This window comes from Zalophus californianus, chromosome 2, assembly GCF_009762305.2.
Source record: "Zalophus californianus isolate mZalCal1 chromosome 2, mZalCal1.pri.v2, whole genome shotgun sequence".
Taxonomy (NCBI): Eukaryota; Metazoa; Chordata; class Mammalia; order Carnivora; family Otariidae; genus Zalophus; species Zalophus californianus.
In genome coordinates this window covers 168,721,948-168,742,756 of record NC_045596.1, presented here as the reverse complement: position 1 = coordinate 168,742,756, position 20,809 = coordinate 168,721,948, and the positions used below count along the sequence as shown (strand labels likewise).

At 46.3% G+C, this 20,809-nt stretch overlaps 1 protein-coding gene across 4 annotated transcripts; it reads left to right on the top strand.

Moving 5' to 3' along the window:
* The first annotated feature begins 585 nt into the window (after positions 1-585).
* On the top strand, positions 586-17,880 carry ERLIN2 (ER lipid raft associated 2). 4 transcript variants are annotated; one of them, XR_003520796.2, is made up of 13 exons: positions 1,004-1,439; positions 1,905-2,026; positions 3,522-3,603; positions 4,885-4,931; positions 6,590-6,651; positions 6,817-6,942; positions 10,140-10,213; positions 10,373-10,431; positions 10,984-11,075; positions 11,924-12,013; positions 13,939-14,018; positions 14,409-14,802; positions 15,366-17,880. XR_003520796.2 is itself a non-coding variant. In XM_027598993.2 (12 exons), exons 2-12 carry the CDS (start codon positions 1,920-1,922, stop codon positions 14,601-14,603), a joined length of 1,014 nt encoding a protein of 337 aa, XP_027454794.1. In that variant the 5' UTR covers positions 586-686; positions 1,905-1,919; the 3' UTR covers positions 14,604-17,880. The 4 variants fall into 4 exon arrangements, 3 of the variants coding, with proteins under 3 accessions (XP_027454794.1, XP_027454795.1, XP_027454793.1); XM_027598993.2 differs by lacking the exon at positions 1,004-1,439 and adding an exon at positions 586-686 and having other exon boundaries at positions 14,409-17,880; XM_027598994.2 differs by lacking the exon at positions 1,004-1,439 and adding an exon at positions 703-966 and having other exon boundaries at positions 14,409-17,880.
* The last annotated feature ends 2,929 nt before the right edge of the window (positions 17,881-20,809 follow it).

Sequence of the window (20,809 nt, the reverse complement as noted above, 5' to 3'; positions counted from 1 at the left end):
GGAGCGTTCCATCCACGGTTACCCTCCCACTTCCCTGAGCTCAAGATTCTGATCGCTAAAACTGGGATAGTAATTCCTTCTTAAGCTGTTGGATGGTGCTGTGGGGGCCTCAAAGGCCAAGGCTCCTAGAAAAGGATAAAGGGCCATTCAAAATAGGGACTGTTTGTTGATGAACGACGTAGTGGGGCTAATCCACGCATTGAAAGAAGAGCCTGGTTCAGCGGCGCCATAGGCAAGCGCGAGCAGAGGGCTAGAACGGTGGCAACTCGCTTGTACCTGTTCCGGAAAACAACACACTTGACCTAATGGGGCCGGGGGGGTCCGGAGCAAATTCCAAAGTTAGAACCTCGGAAAGCGACACCCTCAGTCACTCAGCACCCGCAGCCACGAGCGTCCTCCCCTGCCTCACTCTCCAGGCACTCCGCGCCGTCCCCACCCTGGAAACCCTAAGCCGAGGTCCTGACCGGCCGGACCGAGCCGCGGGCGCCCCCTGGCGGCCAGGCGCGGACTCTGGCCGCTCGGAGCGCGGGGGCGGGGCTGACGAACTAAGGCGGGGGTATTCTCGCGTGAACTAATGGCGTCATCAAAGCGACAGGCCCGGAAGGAAGTAGCGTGTGGAGGGCGTGGCGGTTTCTGCGGTTGCACGGGGGTTCGGACGAGTACGGAGCGCCTGGAGGGACAGCCTGGTACGCGGCCCCCGCCCCTTAGGGTGCGCACTGGGCCTAGTTGCGGCTTCTGGCCGAAGCTCATCGGCGGTTCTCCCGGGCCCCAGCCCTAGCAACCTCTCTCCCTCCGGGGCGAGAAAGCAACCCTTTTCTGTTCCGTCCCTTCCCCGCGAGCCCCAGGGCGTTTGGGATGCGCGACCCTCTCTCGGAAGAGGGCAGGGAAGGGGCGCGAGTTGGGGGCGGGGAGGGGAGCATTTGCAGAAAGGACGCAGCTGCAGATCGGTAGCTGGAGTCCGCTACGGTAAAATAAGCGCCTCGCAGACGTCTGAGCCCGAGTTATGTTAGCCCCGGGAGGCAGAATCCACGCCCTGCGCGGGTGGGCCCAGGCACTCCTGGCTGTGAACTTTGCTGTCAGTTACCGTCGTTTTTCCAGATCCTTCAGTGTTCAGGAAATGAGTCTCCAGATGCCAGCTCTTTCTCGTCCTGGTGCTTCCCACCCTGGGGAACCCTCTTTCTCCTCTAACCATGGGCATGGGCACCGGTGAGGTGCCAAGTGCCGGACTTTCTACCCTGGGGAACCCTCTTTCTCCTCTAACCATGGGCGTGGGCACCGGTAAGGTGCAAAGTGCCGGTCAAATGTATGGGAGGGTGTATTCAGAGCCCTCCCCCGTTTAGATCCAAAGGAACAACTGGGAAGGTGGACGAAAGGCCAGAGAATCCCAACATGTGAACTCTGCTCACATGCTGACTCTGTCTCTCCAGCATCTGAAAGGAGTAAATAATGGTTTCCTTTGAAATGGCAGGCAATTAGGACTGGGAGGCTCTGGCCAGAATTACATAACCACAACTGCCTGTCATTTGACATCCTCTGTAATTTGGGCAACATACTGCAGCTGCCTCTCTTCCCTTTTACTAGTATGAGTGACTCCAGTGGCAGCACATTCGTGTTCACAGGAAGAGAACGCTGCCCAGTTGGCACTGGTTCTCTCTTGGGGCCTGGCTGTATCTGGAGCCACTGCCTTGGGGAGGTAGGGAATATGATCCCACAGCTAAGGAAGGAGTGGGAATGTTGCCTGAGAAAAAGGATGAAGAGAGTTGTAGATCTAGCCTTGTGTTCATAGTACGACAGGCTTGGCCTGAGCCACTTGCAGGGAGCTCAGCTCAGTGAAGTTCTCTCCCTGTCATAGCTTTTCTCCTGCATGTCGGACTACACACGTCTTCCTGTGTCTTTTTCCCTAGGATAAAGGTTCGCTGATGGCTCAGTTGGGAGCAGTTGTGGCTGTGGCTACCAGTTTCTTTTGTGCATCTCTCTTCTCAGCCGTGCACAAGATAGAAGAGGGACATATTGGGGTGTATTACAGGTAAGGAAGAGACAGAAGCTTGCAACTCCCTGTTAAATGTCTCTTTCTCCCAGTCACTGTCTAGCAGATTCTGTTGATTATCTGTGTCCATTGAATAGAGGAGTCTTTTTATTTTTTTTAAAGATTTTATTTATTTGACAGAGAGACACGGCGAGAGAGGGAACACAAGCAGGGGGAGTGGGAGAGGGAGAAGCAGGCTTCCCGCAGAGCAGGGAGCCCAACGCGGGGCTCCATCCCAGGACCCTGGGATCATGACCCGAGCCAAAGGCAGATGCCCAACAACTGAGCCACCCAGGCGCCCCTAGAGGAGTCTTTTTAAAGATTGAGCTGTGGTGTCAGTGACCATGGAAGGGGACATACACACACACACACTCAGTATAGATGTAAATATAAAATTTAATAGTCTTAAGTTGATGCCATGGGTGGTGAACAATAAATGCGTCTAGAAATTTAGAGACAAGATCTAAAGGAAACCAGTGCTTGCAGATCATCTCTGAAACCTTGTCTTCTCCTACATCCCTCCCGGGCATCTTGGCGCCACAAGGTTACCTCCAATGAGAACCAGTTCTTGATGGCAACTTGAGGAGCTAGCCTGCTCTGCTGATCTGTACCCACTCTTGAAAATTAACATTTCAGGAAAAAAGAATCCTGCAGATTGATCTATATTAATCAAGGCAAGCCCTAGAGTAGTGGTTCTTATAAGAAAGGCGCCCGTTATGTCACTGTTTATTTTATTGCTCTATTTTTGAAAAAAATAATGTATTTTTTCCTTCATAACGCAAAGCAGGGAAGCACTTATAAATCTTGGGTTGCTTTCCTTTCAGTAACTTCCATAACCAAGTTTTTTCTTTAAGTCTTTTACAAACTCCTTCTTATATGTGCCCAAGATGCTTATTGCTGGATTGCCAATAGCAAGTTCTAGAAGTCTCATTGGCCTCCACTCTCCCCTTTATTTCTCCCCACCTTCTGCTCATGTGTCCCCAAAAAAGGCTTTTAATTTTGTTACCCTTTACATATAACTTGGCTCTAAAGGTAATACTACTGCCCAAAAAAGGTATGTAAATTATTTTTAAAGCGTTCTTAAAATTATTCTTTTGGTTGTTCATGCCCCTGGACTCTAACATTAGTGCAGTTAGTTGACAAATGTATTACTGGATTTAACTGCCCCCATGGATTGCCCCAAACTCAACGGGTATGACAAAGTTAAAAAGACTTCCTCTTCTGTTAAGGATTGCCAGGGATCCTGCTGTCTTCATTCCACTTAGCCCATGTGCCTATTTTTCCTGCCGCAAAAGCATGAATAATGGCTTTATGTTTTACCATCAGGCTTCCTAGAATATCAGGGTCAAGCTGAGAGGAAGGGGTCTGTGGAATGGCTCGGGCACATGTCTCACTCCGTATGAAATGTTTATGGGGCCGTAGAGAAGGTCGATGCAAATAGTGTTGCTGCAATTGTTACCTATTGCTGAACTGCCTCTCTCTTTCTCCTCTACAGGGGCGGAGCCCTCCTGACTTCCACCAGCGGCCCGGGTTTCCATCTCATGCTACCTTTCATCACATCATATAAGTCTGTGCAGGTAAACTGGGCTTGTGGGGCATGTTTGGGCCACTGCAGGTTTGGGGTGTTGGCAGATGCATAATTTGGAATTATTTCCCATTAGGTGAGTATAATGCTTCTTCAAGGAATCATATATATATATATGTATATATATATTTAGTGTATCCTATGTATATATAAAGAATGAGGCTCCATGAACCACATACCCTAGAGCTTTATTTGATTGTTGAAAGAGTTGAATAGGGTCATTGCCTCGGCCCTTCGCCCCCAGCTGGGAATTATTTCTTCACTTCAGGGTAGAGCCAGAGAAGAATCTGTTCCGAATGTACAGAAGGAAAAGTAGGGGGTGTGTGTCTGTGTTTTCAATCACAGGTTACCAAGATAAATGGAAATAAAACATGGTAGTTTTGCTGGTTCTTATTTGAACTTCATAGATGTGAACAGAATTTGGAGAGGAAAGTTGGACTTGGTGAAGGGAAATAACATCTCAAGGAGGAGTAGGATTAGTTATGATGGACAGAAAGCCTAACTAAGATAGACTAGCTAGCCGTCTTTGAAGTATGTCCAGCCAAGAGGGATGAGATTTAGAGGATGACTTTTAAACTGACCCAGGAAGATACACTGGGACACCTCCTCAGCATTCTCCACGTTCATTTCTTCTATCATTTCCTGTGTTTGATGGTTTTCTGAGTGCATTCGTGCCCAGGACCCTAGGAGTCTCACAGTAATGCTGAGAAGGGGCCGGGCCAGGTTAAATACAGAATCCTCTTGTTTCAAGACTAGTAAAGGAAGACTGTAGGGGTGAGGCAGGTCTGAAGATTCCTAATCCAGGGCCTTTGTTACTAAACCATTATTGCTTAGATTGTTCGAATGGTGATTCACTTACAGTGAAGCTGGGCTAGGTACCTTTGTTCATCTAAGTCTCACACCCTGCGTAAATAAAGAGGATTGGGGGAGTATTCAGGTTTTGTTTTGTTTTTAAGAGTTTATTTATTTATTCATTTGACAGAGTGAGAGATAGCGAGAGCAGGAACACAAGCAGGGGGAGTGGGAGAGGGAGAAGCAGGCTTCCCACGGAGCAGGGAGCCCGACGCGGGGCTCAATCCCAGGACCCGGGGATCATGACCTGAGCCGAAGGCAGACGCCTAACGACGGAGCCACCCAGGCGGAGTATTCATGTTTAACAAGGCCAAAGCTCAACCCAGATAACCTCAAGGACCGGGGGTTTGGGGTTCCCAAACTAAGTTACTGTGCTTGTCACTGCCCATTTTACAGCATTTTATGTCTCCTCTATTTCTAGACCACACTGCAGACAGATGAGGTGAAGAACGTGCCTTGCGGGACTAGGTAAGGTACCCCGAGTGAAGCAGCTAATCCTGTGTTGGTGGAAGGGCTGTCTGGCTCCTAGAGACAGTGAAAGGAGAAGCATTCCTTCTCGGTGGTTTTACCAAGTTCCCTGCCTCCTTGCTCCCTTGGTTCTGATCTGACTAGGCCGTGCGGTGCAGTAGGGAAAATCACAGAAGGTAGACAGCTTCAGGAGGGCCTTGAATGCTGTGCTCAGTGTGGGCTTTTTCTGTTACAAGTGAAGATCCACCAAAAGCTTTCAGCAGATAAATGACTTGGTAGAGGAAGGTAAGCTTAGCATAACCAGCTATGGAGAATGTCATAAAGGTAGGGGGTGACCTCAGGGTCTGGAAATCCAAACAGAAGACCACTCTAGTGGTCTGGTGGAAAAGTAAAAAAGGTCTAAACTGGAATAGAATCACAGACCACCACCACAAGGAAACATGCAGGCAAATCCAGAATTAGGGCATCACACAGGACAGCTGGCCTGATGGCATCACAAGGAGGAGCTTTGGGTTGAAAAGGAGAACTAAAAGACATAAACAAAGCCATGGTGAGCCTTAATTAGAACCTGGTTCAAAAATACCATCTATGAAAGACAGGGGAACTGGATTAGTCCGCTTGGGCGGCCATAGAGAGTGCAGCAGACTGCATCCAAGGACCCAGCAGGGTTGGTTTCTGGTGAAGCCTCTTTTCCTCGATGGCAGATGGCGACTTTGCTGTGTCCTCGCATGGCCTTTCCTCAGTGCACACAGGGAGAACTCTGGTGTCTGCCTCTGTTCCTTTACCAAGCCCATCGGTTGGGGCCCCACCCCTATGACCTCATGGAGCCTTAATTACCACCTTACGGCCCTATCTCATACAGTCACAAGGGGGTTTTAGAGTTTCAGCAAATGGATTTTTGGAAAGCACACAGTTCAGTCCATAACAGGAACAACTGGGGAAATTGGAATAAGGACTGGGTATTAGAGGCTGTTAAGGAATTATTGCTAATGTTCTTAGGTTTGGGAATGGAGCCAGACTACATAGAATGTCATTATTCCTCAGTGAGTGTTACTAACGTGTTAAGAGAGAAAGAGTATCATGACTACAACTTACTTTTGAAATGCTCAGCGTAAAAAAGCAGATCAATCTATAAGGTGAACTGTTAACAATTGCTAAATTTAGGTGTTTGTGTATGGACGTTAGTTGTATTATTCTTTCAGTGTTTCTGTATGCTTAAAATTATAATGAATATTTGTGGGGAAAGGAAGGTGCTGAAACAAAGTGATGGTGAAGACAAAGTGAGAAACGGTGACCATAAAATCCCACTGTGGCCTTCCAAGTTCTGAGAATTCCTTGACTTTTCTTTTCCCCTCAGTGGACTGTTTTCATCAAAAGGCATTGCAGATTCAACAGATACGAACTATTGTTTTCTTCCTGGCAGCCAGAAGTTTTACTTTTCTCCTTATGGAGATATTTTGAGGAGGTGTGGTTTCTCAGGAGATTGTGTTCTTGCTCTAAGCTCTGAAGATTCCTACTTGGAGATATCATGCCCTCTGGCCTCCTGTGAACCCCTCTGCTCCTTTTCTGCCAAGTCACACACCTGATGCCATCACTGAGAGACAGCACTATATTCCAGAGCCGACTGGTGACTTCTTTGTTCATTCTTCCCCCGACAGTGGTGGTGTGATGATCTACTTTGACCGAATTGAAGTGGTGAACTTCTTGGTCCCAAACGCAGGTACGTTTTTCCAGTTGACCTTCACCACAGGCTTACTTTGCCCAGCATGTCCCCCCATCCCCACCCCCACCCCAGGTCTGTCGAAGCACCTCTGGCTGGGAGAGCCGCTGTGTCTGAGAAAGGGAGTCCTGCCTTTTCTGACTGCGATCCTGCCTTCCCTCCCAGTGTATGACATCGTGAAGAACTACACTGCCGACTACGACAAGGCCCTCATCTTCAACAAGATCCACCACGAGCTGAACCAGTTCTGCAGTGTGCACACACTTCAGGAGGTCTACATCGAGCTCTTTGGTAAGAAAGCCTCTGCTGGCCGTAGCATGCCTCAGCCGCTGTTTCGCCCACCGCCTGCTTTTGAGCCACCGTGGGGGAGGATGGGTTCCCATGGACAGAAAGTGTCAGAGAACCCCCGTGCCCAGGAACTGGTCCCACGTGAAATTTCTAGAAAATGTTGATGGCAGTGGCAGAAGGTCGTGAAAGCAGGTGAGCCTTGGGCACAGGGATCACAGTGGACTAGGGTACTCCTGGCCCGAATCAGAGGACTGGAAGGCAGGGGCATTCCCACTGTCCCTAAAACAGCCTTCTATAATGAAGACAGGGCCTATTCTAGAGGAAGAACCTTCAAGATTATCCAGCCCAATGGCCTCATTTCCAGAGAAGGGGACTGAGGCCCATAGAGAAAGATGCAGAGCTAGTTGGTAGCCGAGCTGCGGCTAGAACCTTCCTCTCCTGGCTCTAGCTTCAGAGTGCTTCTCAGCCCGCCACCCTGCATGAAGGGCCCCGGGGAAAGGTGAGGAGGACCTAGAAGTGGGACGAGGACTGTAGCTGCTTGAAGTTCCTAGTTTCTGTAAACCTGTGCATGTAGAGATGAATGGGAAAACACCTAAAAGAATCCATGTCCTTAAGTACATACTTTTTGACCTTTTTAACCAGTCAAAGTAAACATAGCCTGACTTTAGCAGCAAAGGAAAGAAACAGTTCAGTAATTGTTCTAGCTCTTTTGTGGTTAAGTATTCTGTGTAAGCTTGCTGCCAGAAGTTTTCTAGTGGCCAGTGCTGAAAAGTACAACTATTCTTGATACCAGGACTGGACAGTGTCTTTTCCCAGGAATCTTCATTAAATAGGACCCTGAGAGAATGTGCCACGGAGTAGACAGGAGCAGGGAGGGACCCCGGTGCTGCCCGTGATCTCAGCCAGAGCCCGTTGCACGCTGTTTCTGATTGGGGAAATCATCAGAATCACTTTTAATTTCTCTGCAGTAGAAAATGAATCTAAATTCACTTTACAGGGTTTAGATTCAGTATACTTTTAAGAAAGATTCTGTAAATTTGGTGTTGTTTGTTTTACCTCAAACTGAGAGCATTTTATAAAAGAGCATCAGTTTTCTCTGTAGCCCTGGTTTTAGAACTTGTGCCATTAAAGGAACACTTTAAAGCATTTGAAACAAGAGACAAAGGACTCTAACTTCCATGAAGAGAAAATGAAAATATGAAATTGTTTTGTGTTAGAAAACTTCTTACTGCCAGGGCCCTGGAAGGTGCAGTTCGTGGAGCATGCAGCTCTTGATCTCAGAGTCATGGGTTCGAGCCCCACATTGGATGTTGAGATTACAAAAAAATAAAATCTTTAAAAAAGACCAAAAAGTGGAAGTTTCATATTGCCCAAGAGATAAACTTAATAGCTTAGTGAAGCTTATTGTACAGAGAAGCTGGGAAAATGTAATTGCTTTGAAATTTTCTTTTTTTAAAGTTAATGTCTTTTGAACAAACACTGTCTTGCTTAGAATCTGTTTGTGTCTATAAAGGAGGAATTCATGTCTCTAATCCCATTCCTAGAATGTGGGAGGTTTTCCCTAGTTCTGTCCGCTTAGGCCTCACGGCCCTGACTTCCCGCATTACTGTGTAATTCTCATCACTGCTTACGCTAGTGCATACTCTCTGTCCGTCTTATAAAAACATTTCATAGTTCTTGTTCAGCAGTTGACCTGCGGCAACCTCTTTGTGTAATGTAACCTAATCTGCACTTGTCTGTGTGACTGTAATGTATAAACAACTTATTACCAATATTACTTTGGTAATAAACCACCTGGCAAAATAATTTCCAGATTTTCCTAGAAAGTTATGAGCCCAGGACCACAGGTGTCTGCTTTAACTCAGGTATAATTTGGTCTAATAAATGACGATATATTATTAACTTAGGGAGGGCACAGAATATCTCAAAGTTTGATTGGTATCCTATTGAAGTTAGAAAATATGAAATGTGATGTTTATCTATGCTGTCAAATTGTTAAACACATATCAGGTCTGAGGTGCTGCCTTTTGGGGCATTTCTCCCTCATGCTGAGAGGCCTGTGAGAGTATATCCAGTGCGTGGAAATGTTAAAATCCCTTGCTTACCGATATGACAGTAGAGGATAGTGCTGTTTTAAAGCATAAAACAGCCCTAAAAATTAAAGCAAGTAATTAAACAAGTGTATTATTTTGGCTCCTAACTAGCTTGAACACATCACTGAACTTCCATGGGCCTCAGTCTGGTCTGGGCATCTGTTAAAGGCAGGGAGTTCCACTTGCTGTTCCTCAGAGGCCCCTGTTTTGGGCACCAGTGACCAAAAACGGCCACTTAAAGCGGGTGGCAGCCGACAGGGAGGTGATCCAGTTCGGATATCCCAGCCTGGTTCCGTGGAGTCTTCCCAGCACAGTCCAGGATCTTCCCGAGGACCTCGCAGGCAGGGCGTCAGGAAGAGAAGGCCCTGGCCAGAGAGGGCAGCTGTGGGTGCTGCAGGACCCCAGCCAGAAGGAGGAGTCAGTCAGAGCTCCTCCTACATTTGCCTATGAACCAACTCCCATGTGAATTCCAGACAGAGCAATGAGGGCCAAGGCAAACAACAGAAGACTCGGGCTCGTTTCCAGAACCATAAATTTTCATTTTCCCCCCCTGTGTTCTTTGATGGAGTTCTTAATGGAAATAGTCTTCCTTGGGGCCTTCATTGACGTCAGAGTCTGTTTTTCTTTTAGAAACTTCTAAAATGACTGGATTTCAGTGGCTTGGCTCTCTTCAAACTACCTAGCATAGCCTTCCTTCCTCTTGAAAACGGGGTGCCTGCCTTCTCTTTAGCTGCTGTTGTCTAGGGGAAGGCTGCCGCCCAACTCAAGAAATGTGCGAGATTTGTTTGTTCTTTTTCTTATTAAAGCTCAGTTTCCTGTCGGGCAAGGTTGCTATTTTCTACAGCCTCGGGTGATTGTATCTGGAGGCCACAGGAAAACGATACTCTCACATCCAGCTTGCGTGGAGGGGCTCTGTAGGCGTGTTGCTTTGAAAGATGTGCCTGGGGATCTTCGGATTTCTGGGCTCTGATAAGCACTCTGCCTTGGAAAGCCCTTTGGCCTGTCAGGTGCATTCTTGAGTAGTGTTTTAGTTTGTCCTCTACCCACCTGCTTTCCTCCACCCTGCCTACAAAGTGGAACAACTTTTTCTGTCTTTCTTGATTCCAGATCAGATTGACGAAAACCTCAAGCTGGCTTTACAACAGGACCTGACCTCCATGGCCCCCGGGCTTGTCATCCAAGTAAGCATTGCCACAGTGGGAGCACCCTCTGTTGAAGGGGCACCCCCTGCCTTCCAAGGGATGTCTTTTTTCTGCGGGAAGATGAAGGGCTAGTGGGAGCTGCTCCTGTCCCTCACCACCCTCACCTTCCCATCACGTGCTATTTTTATCCTTCTCCAGGCGGTGCGGGTGACCAAGCCCAATATCCCTGAGGCAATCCGCAGAAACTACGAGTTGATGTGAGTATTCCCTCTGCCCAAGCTATATCCACCACTCTCTCACACCCCACCCCCCACCTCATCCCATCCCAGAGTTAACCGAAGCCGTACCAGACACTCATTCCCCTTCTTGAGCGTTCGTTACAGCCCATCGCTCTGTAAGATGGAGCGGGTGTGTCAGGAGAACCACCTGGGCTCTGGAACTGTGATGGAGAGCCACAGGAGAAGCTCTTTCAGCTCTTTCACGGAAGGGCCAGGGGGTATTGTTTGTGCTTCATGGATCATACCAAAGAAGATGGGAGCGAAAGATGCTTAAGTGGGCTGGCAGGTGCATTTTACCAAAGTAAATTATGCTTTATTTCCCACAAGTGAGTTATTTTGGAGGAGAAAGAGAGCCATGTTACTGTCTGCAACAGATCTACTTTCACTTGGGACATTGAACAGCCTTCCAAGAGAGAGGAAGAACTCACAGTTTGCCTCTCAGCAGAAGCCTGGCTTCTCCGGGGCACAGTGACGTTCCTCAGAAGCTTTTTCCATGGTAGCCCCACGGCTTCGTACCTTTTTTCCCTTCAGGGAAAGCGAGAAGACGAAGCTTCTCATTGCAGCCCAGAAACAGAAGGTGGTGGAGAAGGAAGCTGAGACGGAGCGGAAGAAGGCCCTCATTGGTCTGAATGTGGTTCTGTGATCACCTTACAGGGCGGAGCAGGCTGAAGAGGGTGGCGGGCAGCCGCGAGGTCGCCTCAGGCACAGCTAGATCACAGTCTTCCAAACCCTTGCCAGGCGCAGGAGGGGTATTCATACTCCCGGAAGCAAAGCTGAAGTTGTCAGATCATGGCCAGGGGCAATGAGCTTTGAGTCTCCCCTTATCCCTGAAATGAAAGGAACCTTTCCTGTTAATTCATAATGAGTAATAATAATGGCTAATACCTATCGACCAGATATCATGAGTCATATACTTTTCTAAGCACTTATATGTGAATTACCTCACTCCTCACAACCACAAGGTGAGACAGGTACTACTGTTAACTTCATCTTCCTGAACCGGAGACCAGGGGGGTTAAATAACATGCCCAGGGTCATATGGCAAGTAAGTGGGGGAAACGGGGTTCAACCCCAGGGACTCTGTCCAGAACCTGGTTTGTAACCACTACACCAGATTATCAACCACTACTAACTGCTTCCCAAAGTGAAGTGGCAGGAAGAAACTGTTTGGACAGTATCTCATTCCTTAGACTATCCCTCTAGGAGAAATACCCTTGTGACTTAGGGGAGAGGTTAGGGCTTGCTCCTCGCTTCCGCCGGAGAGCCCAGGTCTCTCCATTTACTGTCTTATGCTAATGTTGTGGTACTGCACTCACTGGTACAATCCATGTGCGCCCACATGTGCCCGTCGCAGGCCTCTCCCTCTGAGCTAACCCACCAACCAGCCAGCATCAGGGACTCAGGAAAGGTCAAACAGTCTGGCTTTTGAAATACCAGTGCTCTGAGCCTTTTCTCAACTTCATTTCTGTAGAGGCAGAAAAAGTGGCTCAGGTCGCAGAAATCACCTATGGGCAGAAGGTGATGGAGAAGGAGACAGAGAAGAAGATTTCAGAAATTGAAGGTGAGCACAGGTGAAGTGAACGTCCAAGGTTTCTTCAGGCCCCATACCTTGTGGCAAGGGGGTGGGAGAGTCATTTCCTTCGCTCCTTCATCTTTGTTCTAAGAGGTGATAATTTCTTTGGAAAATCACTTCTCTGTGCTTTTGATCGAGTTCGGGGGAGATATGAAGCCAGGCTGCCGTCAGTTTTCCACTTCAGAGAACATTCGCTCGCTCAACAGATGTCCACTAAGTGCGGCTAGGCGCGCTTGTGTGAGGCCTAAGGGAAAAGGAAATCATTTAAGTCCCTGCTATCTCAGAGCCTTGGAAGTGAGCGAAGAGGTGAGGCCAGAACAGCACCTCCTCCCTGTGCCTTCCCTAGCCCCCTGCACATCAGCGAACACCACAGCTGTGGCCTCTTAAGTCTGCTCTCGGCACCCCCTGTCATGGTTACCAAGACACCTTTTCAGCACCAACAACCCTGGAGCTGGAGAAAGAGTGCTTGCTTTGCTGGCTTTTCTGAACATGATTCACGTTCAGTTCCCTGCCCCTAAGCCCTCAGCTCGTTCCCACCGCCTACCCTTCCCTTCATGTGGTGCCTCAAGTTAAGAAAATTCTAGGACAAAAATGCGACCTCGAGGCCCAGCTTCAAAGCGCTGTGTCCACTTGTACTCACTATGGTATGGGGCCTGTCAGGTTTTGCGGGGGCCCGGTGAGGAGCCAACTAGGATTTTACAGATTAGTGGCTCCTCATTAGGGAGCTCTTAGCAAAACAAGACATTTTTATTTCTTATAAAAACATGTCATCAGGTGCTAAGGCCGCTTGAGTGGGCCACAGGCAGCCAGCACCCCAGCCAGACTGCACATTCCTTCCGCCCTGCATCGTGCTGAGGGTGTGCAGGAAGAAACCTGCCCCCCCCCCCCCGACTGGCTGTCCTTCCCAGGCTTCTGGCTACAAATATTACTCACAGGAGGCTGGCCTCATTCCCAAGGCAAGAGAGTAAGCATCAAAAATTTTGCATCAGGTGGTGCCTGGGTGGCTCCATCAGCTAAGCGTCTGCCTTCAGCTCAGCTCATGATCCCAGGGTCCTGGGATCAAGCCCGGCATCGGGCTCCCTGCTCTGCAGGAAGCCTGCTTCTCCCTCTCGCACTCCCCCTGCTTGTGTTTCCTCTCTCACTGTGTCTCTTTCTGTCAAATAAATAAAATCTTAAAAAAAATTTTTTTTTTGCATCAGCTTGACAGAATCTTGTCTCAGCAGATTAAGGAAGTTGTGCACAGTGGAAGTTGAAATAGGTCTTCATGCAAACAGGTGTTAGTCTGGACCAGGGCATGTAGTTGCCTTAGGTAGAGTTATGTCGGCTTCACCACTGTTAAAGAGTACCTTTTTTGAAATGATCGATGGAAATAAAAAGGGAAATGAAACTGGAGAGGGACCAAGCTGTTTTATGTTCGTGGCATTGGGTTTTAGGCGGAGCCACCTCTGGCTGTATTCAGAGCCCTCCCTGGGCTCCTGGTGCTGTGGCTGTGCAGCACAAGAGGGATGGGGTGGAGAGCTCTGAAGCTGGACATGGGGACAGGGCCCATGTAGCATCCCAGCCGTGGAGCGGCAAGAGGCATAAGCGTGGGGAACCAGGAAGTGTCTCCTGGACAGTGCTCTTCTCCAGCCTACTGTCAGAGATGTTGCTGGGCACAGCCACAGACGTGCTCCTTGTTAGTCCCCACCACAGGGACATGCCGTCCAAGCACCTCTTTGTCATGGTTCATTTTCACCATGATTTGTGAAATAGGGGAAAATGCCTCCTTCTGCATTTTGCAGAAGAGGAAACCAAAGCAGAGCGGAAAAAGAGCAGTCTCCCCGAGGTCGCAGAGGGGGGGGTGGGGTGGGAAGGGTCCAGGGCCCGGTGTTCTGGTGGCTTCGGCACCGCGTTCACTGCCTTCGTGTCCCCAGATGCTGCGTTTCTGGCCCGGGAGAAGGCAAAGGCTGATGCGGAGTGCTACACCGCTATGAAGCTCGCTGAAGCCAACAAGGTAAAGCCCAGGGCCATCTGGGGAAGAGAAGGTATATCTGGCTTTGGGCTAATGTTTGAGAATTCCCGGTGTCAGATGGCCACCACCACCCAAGCCCCTCCTGGCCAGAAGGGGTGGCTGCTGTGCCGTGGGGGACAGGTGCTGCCCTTCCCATTAGCCGAGTCTCGGCAGAAGTTTAATCGTTGTGTGAAACAAGGAAACTCCTAAAACTTGCAGCTCTGACCTCGCACATCCATTAGTACCCTGTCACTAGTAGAACAGTGAGGCCAGGAAGAGTCGAGAGGGCACATTGCTTTGCCAGAGACCCTCTCCTTGTGAAAAGTGAAGGATGCCACCCAGAGTCTTCTCGAACCTGGCTCCACCTAGTCTGCTCTCGTTTGTTTCTTACAGCTGAAGCTGACGCCTGAGTATCTGCAGCTGATGAAGTACAAAGCCATTGCTTCCAACAGCAAGATTTACTTTGGCAAAGACATCCCGCATATGTTCGTGGACTCTGCGGGCAATCTGGGCAAGCAGTTTGAGGGGCTAGCTGACAAGCTGAGTTTCGATGATGAGCCCTTGGACGTAGACCCTGAGGAGAATTGAAAGTTTTTTGTATACAACCTCGGATGACACTTAAAAGAGATCTTTATTTTTGAATGATGAACCGAGATGCCCCTCCCTCCCACACTACCTGCTTTGACTCTCTTCCACATTCTGTGGTGAAAAAAGAAGAAATGGATTTAAATCTATTCCCCTTCCTGGGAAGGGAGGGCAGGGATTGCTGATTTGGGGTCTTATTCAGGTAAGCGGTTTAGATGACTTCTGTTAAGGTGGGCAAACCATGGGTTTGAACTTTGACCTCCAGACACTAATTTTAGCCCTTTGAAGCTGGCTTAAGTAGCGATTCAATCATTACAGAGTGGGAGAAATAGAGGGTGTTGCCTCCAGGTGATTTGCTTTCCCCGATTTGGGAAAACGCGGTACAATTTTCTCACCTCTGCCTCCAAGGCGGGAGATGCCTGTAGGTGAGGCTCAGCAGCTGAGCAACTGTGTGCTTGTGAGTCTGCCCACAGAGCTGCAGGGGAACAGCTGCAGAGAACGTTTGGCTTTGCTGGTATTTTTGTCGGCATATGTGAGTCATTTTAGAGGCACGCTTTCTCGAGCCCTCACAAGGAAGGACTGGTGCTAGGTTTTGCAAGCTCTTCTCTCCTACCCTCCTTGCCCCAGGGCTTAGAGAGCAGTGGTTTCTGACTACATTCCAGAGTCAGGGTTTGGGCACCATCCCACAATTCTTTTTAAAACTTTTCACCTGTTCTGTGATTTGTTTTGTTTTTTTTCTCTCTCAAATCTGTTGATTCCACTCAGCATTAGGAAGATAGGAACAAACAACCCAAGTGTCTTACTAGCCGCTGAAGGGGGATCGTTCCGTCTCTCAGCCACCATGGTACCTGCTTGGCAGACGACGTATGTTCTCATTGTGGAGGTTCTATGTTGAAGAGCTCCTCTGGCGGCTGAGATCACCTGAAGGATCTCCTAGTCTTAAGCTTATAGCTTGTGCCGGCCATCTGTCTGACAGAGTGATAAAAAGGGAGCCCACTAAGTAGCACATGTTTTGAAATCTAGGGCACCGACAGCCACACGGGTCAGACTGAATGCTCTGTCTCCGGAGACAGTTTGTGGGGTCCATGTCAAGAGTTCGTGCCCAGGTCCCTGGATTGGAAGGGCTGCATCAAAATGTTCAAATGTTTTGGGTTTGGGTTTTTTGGGGTTTTTGTTGGGTTTTTTCCTTCATTTCTAATTAGGAAAATTTTGTGTCATTCTGGGAGATTTGGGATGGAGGAGAACAAACATGAAAGAAAGGTTTTCTTACGTCCCGAAATTGGGGTCGGGGGATGGTATCCAGCCTATGGCCATGCGTTGTGTACCAAATTGTTTGCTTAGCTCCATCTAACTTGCAGGCATGTCGGTGTTCTCTGTGACAAACTCTGGCTTAGGATCTGGCCTTGTTCTTAGCTGCCCTCCCCACTACCACCACCAAAGAAACTACCACTGTACCCCTTTTCCCTCAGTGATACTATGAACGATACTTTCTGGCACAGATCCCCACCTCATTTTTGGTCCCATGCCCAGACTTCTGCTTTATTGAATGGCCCCGGAATTCAGGCCCCCTTGCTCCCAGGTAGCACCAGGCTTGTCTTGAGAGTCTGGGGAGCATTCAGCGTGCTTAGGTAGAAACAGCATGTTAACTCCTCTTAATTCAAATGTTGCCCTTCCCTGTTCTAATTTCTGGGACTTAGTATTCTCAGACCACTGGTCCTGGTCACACTTTGTGCAAGCAGCCAACTGTTCGTGGGAATGATGGATTTTAATGTGCTCAGAAGTGCTTGCAGAAGACAGTCTCCCAAGGCCAACATAGGGCATCCATTATTAAGATATACTCACCCTCCTCCCATTTCAATGCCTTTAATCACTTGTTAGGAGCAACATGACACATGACATCCAGCTTCCCCAGTTTACATATTTGCTCCCTCTACTCTGAGATTTGCTGCCTAGGGCTCAGAAAACACTACTTCAATAGAACAAAAAGCAAGAATATCTCCACCTCTGAATAGCACGTTTGCTCAGGTTCCTCACTTGAAAGCCCATTACTAACATCCTGTGACAGCTTGTCCCTTGCACTAGATATACTTTAACCACAGAAGAGCCTCAATGAAGTAAAATCCTGCTGCCCCTGCCTCCCTCAATGTTAATGTTGCTTCCCCTTTGAACAAAAAATATCAATGTCATAGTGCCCTTCAGTTTAAATTCAGTGGTTATCTGCACCTGCCTGAATAGTAAAATCATGGAAGTCAGCAGTTTCCTCAGCATGGGACGACTAACCAATCTGTGCGATTCTGTGTCTTCAACACTCACTAGAAAATCTGATCTTAAAACATTTGAATTCTAAATGTGTAAAATGTGACAGCCTACACTTTTGTAGGCAGTAAAGTCATGGCTGCTATTTGTAAATGGAACTTCTATCAAAATAAGTAGCTGTTTATAAAATTCAGTTTTTTGTAGGATTTTTCCAAGGAAAAGTCACCTTGGTTGAATGTTTCTCATTAAACTTTACAGAAGTGGTTCATATTCAGTACTGTTTTTAATCACTTTTTTAATATAAGGATAGAATATTTGCAAGGAAGCCAAAGTTTGTTAATAATTTTTATAAGACTAATATAAACTTGAAGGGATCTGTGGTCATATTAACTTGAAGGAGGAAAAAAAGATAATTGAAAGAATTCTGGCAATATATTGATCCAAAAAAAAAAAGTTGTTTTCTAAATGATCTGTTGTGATTTCTATGGGTCTATGTATCTTTCTGCACTGATGACTTTGCCATTTACAGCGAGTAAGTAGTGAAAGTAAGATCATCGTCTTTACTGACTGATCAATTTAAGTTTGATTGAAGGTAAACCTCAATCCTCAGTTGAGAATAAACCTGTGTGTTGTTGGCTAGTGACTACTCTGTGTGTCTGAACTTGACGGGCTACTTCATTAGTTCTACTCAGTAGGGTTCGAGCCACTGTTTCTATTGCTTCCTTAGAAAAGAAGTAATAGCCAATCAGTTTGTGTTTGGATTTCCATTTCTTTTTATTTCTGCTTTTGTGTAAGCTGGTGATTGAATAGTCAAAACTAATTCTTCTTTCAAAGAGCCCCAACAGTTTAATGACCCCCTTTGTAAACGAGAAATGATTCTTCTATTAATCACTCTATAAATAATATGCTGGATTAATCACCTTGGGTTGATAGCTGGAGAAATTGTTTTAGACCACACTAAAGGTGTTAATTTATGTCTCAGTTTTATTTTTAGTCTTGCTAAATAAAATCATTCTTCTTTGTATTTACTTTTTTTTAAAGTGAAATTTAGCAATAACTGATAATATTAGGATAGGTGATATAAAGAAATAAAATGTCCCTCCCTAGTGAGTGGAGTGCAAGATCACCCTAAAAATATATTCAGACGGCTATCCCCATTATCAAGGTAGAAACAATAAGTAATTTGTAAACATGGCATGATTCTTGGTAGGTGCTATGGAAATTGATCATTTTAAAGAATCCATTCACTGCTGCAATTCTGGCCCAAAAGGTAGAGATGCTTTCAGTTGACCCAAAACTCATTTTGATATCAATTCAGTGAGAAAGTCCCAGTCTCTAATCTGGAAAGCTGCCCAGCCTAAAGCTGCCAAATAAAATACACAATGCTTGTTTCAATTTGAATTTCGTTTAAACAACTAATAACTTTTAGTATAAGTATGTCTCAAATACTGCAGGAGACATACTAAAAAATTATTTGTTATTTATATGACACACACATTTAACGGAATATCCTGCATTTTTATTTGCCAAACATGGCAACCCAAGCCCAGGCTTCCTCAGGTTTTTTAACGGTGCTCTCAAACTTTCTCTGTTGGTCTGAGATCCCCTACACAAATAACATGAACTTACAATCGAATAGGTAAGTTAAGAATGTAGTCCCTTCGGTTAGACTGCCATGATTCAGATCCCTGCTCCACCATTTCTGTATATATGGTCTTAAATAAATTCTTTAACCTCTCTGAACTTTAGTTTCTTCATCTATAAAATGGGTTGAGTGGATTAAATGAAATCCTGCATGTGAAGGGGTTAGCACTGGGCCTGCCGAGTATAACGTTTTCAGTCAGCTGGGAAAACAGGCTAGAAAGCACACAGCTATTAAGTGGGTACCACTAAGTAGAAAATCAAAAAAATGTGATAACACAGAATAAGATCATAGCACAAAGAGGAAAAAGGGAACAATATTGGAATGCAGCGAACAGTATTGAGAATACGTACATCTACAGAAATGTCATATGTACAAAATAAGCAGGTTTGGCCCTCTTGAGGGGAATTCCCAGTTCAGGGCTCCAATTTGGAAAAAAAGACTTTTAAGAGGAGGCTAGCAAAACAAAATGTTAAAACCAAAATTTAAAAAGTAAAAAAATAAAACCAGGGGCGCCTGGGTGGCTCATTTGGTTAAGTGTCTGCCTTCGGCTCAGGTTATGATCCCAGAGTCCTGGGATCAGGACTGGGATCAAGTCTTGGGATTGAACCCCTGTTGGGCCCAGCTCCTTGCTCAGCAGAGATTCTGCTTCTCCCTCTCCCTCTGCTCCCCAGGCCCCTGCTCGTGTGCATTCTCACTCTCTCGCTCTCGCTCTCTCTCTCAAATAAACTCTTATAAAAAAATTAAAAATAAAGCCCATGTGTTGACCCCATAAAAGGCAGAAGGGGAATTTAACGACTTTGCTTTATAAAAGTTGCATAAGGGTTGGCTAGGTATTCTCTAGCTCCTCTGAGACCAATGAAGAGGAAATTAGCTTGCAGAATAAAGTATTTTAGAGGATTTCACTTAAGATTGGCTAAAATTTGAAATCAGGAGAAGTAGTTGCGTGCAAATAGAAAATAAATCCAGGGATTAATATAAATAACATTTTCTTCTCCGATGGTCTTCAGAAATTGGGGAGAGTCTATGCTGTTTGGGATGGTTTAAATGTCATTCTATATGAAAGATCAAATGATCTCTAAAGGTCCTCCCCCAGGTCTATGGTTCTGGAATCTGTATTCACATTTCAAAAGCCAAATGTGACCGTATGTTTGCTGAGGGATTGTTGCGATGGCTTCTCCACCTCAATTCATTTAAACTGGGACATGGGCATTATTTCTCCATTTCTCTTTAGAGCTAAGTAACCAAGCAACTGTAATTTTCTATTATTTTATCTTTTTTTACCCCCAAAAGAATCACAGTAAGCTCAGAAGGAAACAGTTTTAAAATCCATGAATGTTTTTCTCGTAATTAAGAGCCTCAGATGACAGAGGTGAATGTTTTAAATGCTTGATGGCATTTACGGTGAATAAGTATACTACATTTTTATAAAATTATTTATAAAATCTGTTCCTCTGGGTGTTTGGCTTTTTAATCTTTCTCTCTTCCTCTTTGTCCTTGCAAACTGTTGGAGCAATTTGAAGACAGTTATGGGTGATGAAGTGATTGTGGACCTCCATTTTTCAAGGATTAGGGAAGAATGAAGTGTTAAATTAGATGGTTGATGTCTGAGGAAGTGGAAGAGAAGAAACTAGAAAATAAGGGGGAAAAAGTGGAATAAAATTCATTCAGAAGCATAGCTGAAATGTGAAATGATGAGACTGGGGTCACCTTGATCTTTACTTCCATTTTCATAAGGTTATAGAATGTTAGAGGTGAAAAGCATCTTAGAAATGAATCCACAGTAAAGCCTGTCTTACTCATCCTGGTCTCCCCCCAAGTTATCTTTACAGAGAAATGCCCCTATATATATGTTGACTGAATAGATGAGCAGGGTGGAGAAACTAACATTTATTGAACATTTGCACTTGCTATGGGGGAGCACTCTGCTAAGTGTCTTACACATGTTATCTTGATTGATCCCCACTGCACCTCTGAAGGAGACACGGACTCCATTTTATAAATGAAAAATTGAGAACTTCAGTAACTTATCCAAGATCACAGTTTAGTGAGGAAACCAAGATTCAATGTGTGGCAGTCCTATGCCACCACTACCCAATCTTGGCACCACTGTCCTTATTAACTTGAAATCTTAAGTCACTCTAACGATGCCTTTTTGGCATCAATATGGGGAATGGGAGTGGGGGAGGTTGGCCTTAAAATTCAAAGAAGACACCTGACGTATTAAATGAAATCTATTAAATGAAGACTCCTGCTTGTTGTCATAATAACCCATCCCCTGGATTCTATGCACATCCTTTAGATCTGATGA

Bases quoted from the DNA above. Each gene is read 5' to 3' on its own strand.
- ERLIN2 (XM_027598992.2), top strand. From the start codon at position 1,407: ATGCTGACTCTGTCTCTCCAGCATCTGAAAGGA. The intron at 3,604-4,884 runs GTAAACTGGGCT...CTCTATTTCTAG, and splicing joins CATCATATAAGTCTGTGCAG to ACCACACTGCAGACAGATGA. The intron at 14,019-14,408 runs GTAAAGCCCAGG...TGTTTCTTACAG, and splicing joins AGCTCGCTGAAGCCAACAAG to CTGAAGCTGACGCCTGAGTA.